This window comes from Onthophagus taurus, chromosome 6 (genome assembly GCF_036711975.1).
Source record: "Onthophagus taurus isolate NC chromosome 6, IU_Otau_3.0, whole genome shotgun sequence".
NCBI classification, from domain to species: domain Eukaryota; kingdom Metazoa; phylum Arthropoda; class Insecta; order Coleoptera; family Scarabaeidae; genus Onthophagus; species Onthophagus taurus.
Genome location: NC_091971.1, coordinates 31,389,933 through 31,399,501, shown reverse-complemented (window position 1 = coordinate 31,399,501; position 9,569 = coordinate 31,389,933). Strand labels below are relative to the sequence as shown.

The 9,569-nt window shown below is 33.4% G+C and overlaps 1 protein-coding gene across 1 annotated transcript in view; it reads right to left on the bottom strand.

Annotated features, from left to right (window-relative positions):
- Positions 1 to 1,566: 1,566 nt before the first annotated feature.
- LOC111413984 (uncharacterized) overlaps positions 1,567 to 9,569 on the bottom strand; it is a 59,175-nt gene continuing 51,172 nt past the window's right edge. The window contains exon 5 of the mRNA XM_023045132.2: positions 1,567 to 2,963. Coding sequence (XP_022900900.2) covers positions 2,426 to 2,963 — 538 coding nt within the window. The 3' untranslated portion in view covers positions 1,567 to 2,425. The remainder of the gene's footprint in view (positions 2,964 to 9,569) is intronic.

The following is a 9,569-nucleotide window of genomic DNA, read 5'->3' as shown; positions in this document are numbered from 1 at the left end:
CATGCTGCAAGTGACTTAGACATTTTATATTTTTTAAAAGCATCATCTCTATATTTTTGCATCAGCTTGATGGTATCCGTAAGCCAGGGTGCACGAGGTTTTGTGAACTTACAATATTTGATTGGTGCATGGGAATTAATAGTCGACAGTAAATGCATAGTTAAAAAAATAACTTTATTATCCACATCAGGCATGTCAAATAAAATAAAGAACGGAACCTGTTGTAGATCACAAAGAAAACGCTCATAATTGAAATTCTTAAAGGAACGTACTGTTTTAAATTGTGGGTACTGCTTTGGTACTGAACATTGAATATCACAGAATATCATTTCGTGATCAGTAATACCATGTACGCTAATAACACCTTTTTGCTTTACTATTTCTAGATCCGAAACACACACAACATCAATGAGAGTTTGTGTCGTAGAGGTTATTCGGATAGGTTGATCAATGATCTGAGTCAAACCGATAGAACTAAGTAAACCCAAAAACTCATTGTTTGCAGCTGACTCAACAAGTAAATCCACATTAATATCACCCATAAAAATTACTTTGTCATAACATGGTAAGACATCAGACAGCGATTTCGTGTCCTCAAGCACATCTATAAATTCAGAAAATTTTAATTTAGGAGGCCTATATACAACACCTAAAGCAAAGTGAACCTTGTTACAAACAAAGGAGATCCATATTTGCTCAATAGAATTAGAAACATTAATTAATTGATACTTAATTTGATTGTTTATATAAAATGCTACTCCTCCCCCTCTACCATCACGATCCACCCTCTCCAACACAAAACCCCCAATGCCTATCTTCGTCGAATCAATTGCATTACTCAACCAGGTTTCACTGAGCCCTATAATATCAATATTGTTATCTTGAACAAACGAATCAAATCTATTAAATGAAGATAATAATGAACGTACATTCAGATGTGCAAGCTTCATAACAAAAAAAATAACTAGATAAACAAATAAATAAAAAGAACAAAAATTTGCAAAAAAGGAGAAAAAAAATACATACGGGCAGCTAATGCCTTGACTGGCCTATCCGATTAAAATTAAAAACTATTCATTTCTTTTAGTGAGTTTACAGAATGACGAGTCCCACCACTTGATACAAACACGGTACCATCATACGTCCACACGTTTTTAGCACCGAATTTTCCCCTCGCGGCATTTAAAATGGTTAAGATATTTATTGTAAGATCCTCTCGTATAACATAATTCGTATTTTTAAGGAGTTTCTTATTATCAAATACTTCTTTACGTTGTTTGTAACTTACGAACTTAACGATTATTCCGCGAGGACTAACTGGTTTACTTAATTTTCGTTTGAAAGTAATTGAACTCTACATTGAAAAATATAAAACCACCAGCATTTCAAGAAGTGGACGGGCATCAAACGTCCTAAGATCACTGACATTATTAGCAAGACATTTTCCATCATTTGTGTCTTGTGTTTAATTATAGTTTTAAATAATTATTCTTTATCACCTTATTTTATAAATAGAACTTTTAATCTATTGGATTAAATAAAATTGTATAATAAAACACATTAAAATAATTTAATAGTGATTATGTAAGTGTATTTATATAATATATAGAATAGATACATGTGACATATATAATATATAAATATTTTTTTAAATGTAATCAGGTACAAGACTTCTGTGATGAAATATCACAGGCGTAATTTAAGACTAATAGCCCCAATACAAATTAATTCTAACGTCTTCTTTCCGACTTAAATTTCTTTCAATAATATGCTTTAAAAAAATAATTACGTACTTATTAAATGCAAAGATTATTACAATGTGGATCGGTAATTGGATGAAATAAATATGTTTTAGACGTCATGGAAGTAATACTAAATATTTAAAATATGGATATACACGATATTACAATGCTTAAAATATAATTAAAATGCACTTACTTAAGACGGAGGAACTTAAAAACATTAAAATTAGCTGTTGATAAATTAATATACAAGGTGCGACAAAATAGTTGACCCAATTTCCGAACATTTTATAACAGTTTGAGTTCTCATTTAAAACAAATCATTTCTTAACCAGAAGTAATCTATTCCACACCCCGAATTATGGTTTAAAATTAGGTTTGAAATTACGTTTCATATTAAGGATTGAAATTACGATTCGTTAATAAAAACTAAAGCCGTGTAGAAATAAAAAAATAAAAATGACTAGATACTACGACTTTTTTTTTGATTTATCTTTCGTTTCTTATAAAACGTACAAAATGTGTTCCAAAAAGTCCTTAAAGCCTTTTGTGTGATGTGTTTTTATTTTTACTATTTCATTTCTTTTTTTAAAATGAGTGTATTGAAACTTTAGAATTTATTAATTAATTGATTCTTCAGTCTTTAAAATCGATCACAATCTTAAGAAATTGTTCTAAAAAGATCAATTCGAACACAACAACCCGTTACCCATTTGACCAACTTGTTGTTGATGTTTTAGAATTTCTTTGTCAATTTCTTTTGGGTTATTATACAAATTCGGCGAACTATGATTATGATTAACTGTAACGTAATTCATCAAATCGTTCATTGAAGTACTTCTTTCCAAATTCCCCAAAAGCGGTTCGCGTGGACAATAATTATCGAAATGAACCGAAACACCACTATCTTGCGCCGAGCCCCGTTGAGGACGTTCGCTAAAATCAATTAAAGGTGTCTCTAACGGTTCTATATGATTTACCGGTGGCTTTGTGAATGTATTGTTTATAAATGTGGTTGTTATTGTGGAAAGTGGTCGATGACGAAGTTCGGTTGGGATGTGAACTTCAAATTCGTCACTTCCTTCCATTGCGACGGCTGCTGTTGGACCATCTAGCGATGGAGATATTAATGTAGGGTTATTTGCAAGAAAATCGACCGTTTGACAAGCCGTTGGACGTTTCTGGGCATCATCATGCCAACAGGATTTTATGAAGATTTCACTGCAATTAAAAAAGAAATGTATATTAAAAATTATCTAAAGCTTTTGTTGCTATGTTATAGTAAGTAATTTTTAGCATATTGAGGTATGATTATAAAGAGAGTATGAAGATAATTGCATTACTACAAAACTTCAAGGAAATTCTTTCGTGAAACCAAATATGTTTGATGCTTATACTTCAGTTATTAGCCGCAGCGAAAGTTAAGAGTCAATTTTCAGTTGTAAAAATACCTTATTTGTTAACGCAATATTTTTTGAATGTTAAAAATTCAATACCATCCAACTCTCTAACCAAACCTTTTATCCCCCCTTTTTTTCATTTCCAGATGATGATTGTGCTAAGAACTTCCTTTCAGGACCAGGCTAGAATAGCAAACGAACAATGCAAATAACCACTTATAATATCAGAATACAATCAACAACTCACGAAATCCAGAAATTTGAGGAGAAACTCAGATTTCTGAGGTGAGACATACTAGGATTCTGCAAACACAAAAGAAGAGAAGAAAAAGAACTAATACGACATAAGACAAAGAGGAGTGGGCTTCCGAAATGTCTTACAAATACAAAGCATAGCCCTAGACTAGCATATCTCATATTCATTACTTTAAGCTGAATCAATTAGAGGTTGACGAAGATATCGAAACCTGTTACGCCATCAGCATGACTTTCCATTAGACCGCTACCAATTGCTTTCATTATAGGGGATTTTAACGCAAAGTTAGGACATAAGACGATAGTGAACTTCACTGAGAAGTCACGGGTTTTGGATCAATAAATAACAGAGGACAATCTGCTTTATTTTTTACTAGAAAAAAACTTATTCGTAATGAATCATTTTTTCAAAAAAGTTGTGCTGAGAAAATGGATATAAGCTAGCCCCGATGTGATGACAAATAACGAATTTACGTCACCTTCGTTAATAATTTCTCTATAGGTAGAGATAACTGTGACGTCATAGTGTAGTTAGAGCAAAAATCTTAATAAACATGAAACAGGAAAACAGCATGTAGAAAGCTGATAAAACCACAATTGAAAGAAAAGAATATAGATGATATAGACATCGAGGCAACAAGTAGATAGCTAATAGTAGCAATGAAAGAAGTGGAGAGCAAATGTCAATCTGTTGGAAATAGGGTAAAAAACAAGCTGATCGACGATACAAAGAAGCTGATGGAAAATTACAAAATAAACACACAAGGATGATAAAAAAAACCTTAAGACGTTGGTGGAGAATTCTACGTGGAACTCTATAAGAAAACCACAACAATAGAAATGGGCATAAACATTCCTAAAGTTTAAAATCAGGGATCAAACGGTGACGAAATGATGTAGTGTAGCAACTTTTAGTTTTAAGTAATTGAAGAATAAAATAACTTGTTAAGATTAAAAAGGTGTATAAATGAAACACTAAACGTAAAAGTGGCGATGAAGACAAGTAATGGTAAAAATAGGGAAAATAGGAGAGTACGATCCGGTTAAGAAATCATTTCGAACGTATCTAAAGAGGTTAAAATTATATACAGGTAAACGTCGTTTTACGCCGGGGTTCCGTTCCGAGAGACACCGGCGTAAACAAAATCGGCGTAAAATGAACACAAATATAATGGACGATATAAGGTTAGGTTCCATGTTAAAATTCTAAGAGCAATCTAACATGTTTATTTAATGCATATCCTATATATATTCGAAATAAATAATAATCTCTTGATATACATAATGATTTTTTTTAAATAAATACTAACTCACTAGTTCGTCGGTATTAAATTAAAGTCTCACACTTTTTTGAAAAAAGCATCCAATTTCATTTGTTTTGATTGTTGCTTCCTTTCTTGCAGAATCATAGCATAAGGTCGAACGGCAGCTGTGACACTTCTTTTAACGTTTGCGCTTCGATTATAATCCCCATCTATCTCACAGAGCTCAGCTGTTAACCTTTCTATAGAGGAAAGGATACGAGTTAGATCGTCCGTTTTTAGGATTTTCCTATCATTTTCTTTCTCATCACCTTCTTCTTCGGGATATTCTGATTGAGGGCGATCATATGTCTCCATCAATTCTTCTAATTCTTGATTTGAGAGTGGTTGGTCATGCACTTCTAACAGTTCGGTCACATCTTCAGTTGTTACGTCTTCGAATCCACATTCGCGTGTAATCCTGATAATGTCTTCGTTTATGTTAATGTTATTTACCACTTCTACACTTGCACCTTGTATAAATCCAGGCAGAAGTTTACGCCAAACGCCATTTAAACAATTTTTTGTCACTTCGTTCCAAGCAGACTTTAGATTTTGTAGTCCTTTTAAAATGTCGTATGATCGCCAATAATCTTTAACGGTCTGATTGGAATTAGTGTCTATCGCCTTAATCATTGCTTTTAATGCTAAGCGCAAATAATACGCTTTAAAGGTAGAAATTACCCCCTGATCCATGGGTTGTAAAACGGAGGTTGTGTTAGGGGGCATGTAAATTACCTTGACGTCCAATCCCGTGTCTAAGGTGTCAAGATTTTTCGGATGTCCTGGGGCATTGTCTAATAGGAGGATTGCTTTTTTTGGAAGGTTATTTCGATCACAAAATTTAAGTACAGTAGGGCAAAAATAATTTTTATACCAGTCTGTGAAAATTTCCTGAGTGACCCAGCCCTTTTTATTCCACCTCCAAAAAACTGGCAGGGAGCATTTGTCAAGACCTTTAAAAGCCCGTGGATTCTGGGAACGGTACACTACCATTGGCTTAAATTTTAAGGAATCAGAAACATTTGATCCCAACAGAACAGTCAATCTATTCTTGGCGGCTTCAAATCCAGGAGCGCTACGTTCTTCTCGCGAAATAAACGTTCTCGATGGCAACTTCTTCCAATAGAGGCCTGTTTCATCAACGTTGAAGATGAGATCTGCGGGGTAGTTCCCTTGTTCCACAATTTCTTGAAACTTTTGGGAGTAAGCTGCTGCTGCTGCTACATCAGCGCTCGCTGCTTCCCCGCTTGGTTTGGTGCTACAGATATTGGTTCGAGATTTGAATCTCGTGAACCACCCAGTGCTTGCCAAGAAAGTTTCGTCTGTGTTTTCTTGTGCCTTCAAATCAGAAAAAATCAACAGTGCTTTTTCGCATATGGCTGCTTGTGATACAGGCATATTTTTTTGATGGGCATCATCAATCCACAATGATAACATTTTTTCCATTTTCTCTATATTCTTGTGCCTTCAAATCAGAAAAAATTAACAGTGCTTTTTCGCATATGGCTGCTTGTGATACAGGCATATTTTTTTGATGGGCATCATCAATCCACAATGATAACATTTTTTCCATTTTCTCTATATTTTTGCTCCGGCTGTAAGTTACGTGCTTTACACTTACAGCCGTTGTCTATCGAGCGGAATATTTTATTTCCTCAGCGTTTTTCATGATTGTTGTCACAGTGGACGGGGGTAAATTTAGAGCTCTACAGACAAAAGGTCGGATTTGGCCATCTTCAATGCGTGTAATTACGTCCATTTTTGTTTCCAGGCTTATTGTTTTTCGTGCCTTTTTCGCACAATGTTTGGGTTTAGAATCACTATTGTCGCCCATAATGATACTATAAATTGAATACTCTTTTAATTTTAATAATAATAAAATAAAAAATATAATCAAACCTTTTTATTTTTCTTAAAAACTGAACGAAAACTAAGTAACGCCGAAACAATTTCACACACACAATAGGCTGCTCGCGTCACGGTAATAGAATAAAAGAACGTGTAATGTGTCTGCTATTAGAATCGCGGTGCCTACTGTCGTCTGATCGGGCGAACCGGGGAATCCCACGCCGGCACCAACCGGCGTAATTGTGAATCGGCGTAAATCGAACCGGCGCAAAACGACGTTTACCTGTATATATTATTATATAACATTAAACGAACCATTGAGTTTGGCAACAAGTTTAGAATTGCTAGACAAAGAAGCAAAAGGAATGCAAGAAAAGGAAATTCACTATTTTAAGAAGAATAACAAAAAAGGAAGAAATTTGATATTACTAGTGCTCCAGCAATATTTCAAGCAACCATGGATAGTATTGAAAGATACAGATAACGCGGTGTGTTATATATTTATGATATTTTAATTTGCGGAAAACATTTGCAGGATTGTAAAAGAAACGTAGAAAATGTATTAAAAATACCAGATAAAGTTGGATTTAAAGTTCAAATTGAAAAATGTAAATTTCTTAAAGATAGTGTTAATTATTTAGGATTTAAAATAAATGCAGAAGGAATTCTTCCAACGTCCAACTATCATGAAAGCTCCTACACCTCATGATTTAACTGGCTTGCGTGCTAAATTTGCATATTAAACTTTTGTGGTAGATTTTTATCAAATCTATCCACCAAATTACACGACTTATATAAATTGCTTGAAAAAAATAGTAAAGGGAAATGGACAAAAAGTTGTGATGAATGCTTCAACAAGAGTAAAAAGATATTACAAAATTTTTAAACCATTAATTTTGACTTTGAATTGGTGCAGTGTTGGCACAAATGGTGGATAGATTCGAAAAGCCTATTTATTTTGCATCTTGAACGCTTAATAATGCTGATAAGAATTATTCTCGACTGGAAAAGGAGGCTTTAGCTATCATTTTTGCAGTTAGAAAATTTCATTTATATTTGCATGACAGGAAATTTTTTATAAATTCTGATCACAAGCAAATAAATCCGTACCAAGTTTAGCTGGTGCTAGAATACAAAGGTGGGCATTGATTTTAGCAAGTTACGACTATGAAATTAAATACAAAAAAGGACCAGAAATCGCCCATGCAAATTTATTATCGAGATTACCATTACCACATATTGAACCGATGTCTAATTACAGAAAGACCCAATTAAAAAATTATGCAAACGATGATAAAATAAAAGCATATTTTCTTAGACAGTCTGAAATTTCCTTAGACAAAACAGATTCCAGAAAAACTTCGTTCAGGGTATAAACAACATCCTGGCATTGTTCGTTCAAAATTACTAGCAAGACGTTACGTTTGGTGGACAAAAATAAATGATGATCTGGAAACATTAATAAAGCAAGTCCTACGTGGAAATAAATTGGCCAAAGCCGACTAAGATATTTCAAAAACTAACATAGATTTTGCGACAAAAAACGAAGACGTCTTTTTAATTTTGATCGATACTTTTTCAAAATGGGTCGAAATAAACTTGATGAAGCAACTACTGCAAAGGCTACTATAGAGTATCTTCGTTCAGTCTTTGCTAGATATGGTCTTTCTGAGCAGTTAGTATCCGATAATGGACCGTAATTGATTTCAATGAAGTTTGAAGACTTTTGTCAACAAAATGGAATTAAACATATAAAAACACCATCATATCATGCTCGTTCTAACGGTGCTGCGAAAAGGACAGTGCAGATACTAAAAGAAACAACTTCAAAAACAAAGTTAGAAAGTACGGTAGTTAGATAACATATTGTTTGGTTATCGAAACACTCCACAAACAACAACAAGAAAGACTCCAGCTGAACTGTTTCTTAAACGTTCACCAAGAACAAGGCTATCCATAATAAAAGAAAAATTGGGAAAACAACAAATAAAAAAACTACAAAAATAACAAAATATGAACCTGAAGAGTTAGTTTATGTAAAAAGCAAGAGAAGAGAGGAAGATAAATGGTTGGAAAGAAAAATATTGCATAGAAACAGTGAATTGACATATTTTGTTTTAACAAACGGAATAAAAAGTTTAGTTCATGTAGAAGAAACTTAAGAAAAAACATTTTGATTATGATAACAAAAATCTTTATAAGAAAAGAACTCCAATGGAAGTTTCAGTTTTTCATTGTATAAATGGAGGGTGCATGCGTAAAAACCAGACTCTGATGCAAAACCCAATTCAAAACGTAACTGTGAGTGAAAACCCAATACATATTGAAAATCCTATCAAAGAGACTACAAACGATTGTGACTTAGGTATTAGACGTTCGCAAAGACGAATGAATGCACCAGATCGTTTAAATTTATAAAAATGTATGTTCGTTAACTAAGAAGGGGAGAGTGTAGTGTAGGAACTTTTAATTTTAAGAGGTTGGCAACGTGAAAGAGAACAAATTGAGAGTGTTGGCTGTTGAGGACCGCTGTGAATGTCGAGACGCATGCGTACGGCAGTTTTAAGGAAACAACTAAAAAAGGGTGTGTATCGGGTGTATCGTTGTTGAAGCGTTTTGTCCTCGTTCTTCGCAATAAATGATTAAAGAAAGGTGTGTGTTTTTATGTATCGAATCCAGAATCAGAAAAATTATACAGTTTATTGAAAGTGTTGTTCAGAGAGGCACGCTAAAATGTAACGGTCATACTTTTGTAAAGTAAAATATATTTTTTATTGATTTATTCATTTCGGGATGCAGACAGGTTACCCCAATAAAGCATCCACAAAACTTACAAACAAAACACAGAGATAACATATTAAGTAATAAACTATAAAGTTAAACAGACATGAAAGAAAAAACAAAAATATAATCCAAAAACTAAAAGTAAATTTCAACTCAAAATTTCAATCAATGTTGGGAAAAGCAACATACATCTTTTTAAACGATACAAAAGAACAATTAAATATATCAATCGACTG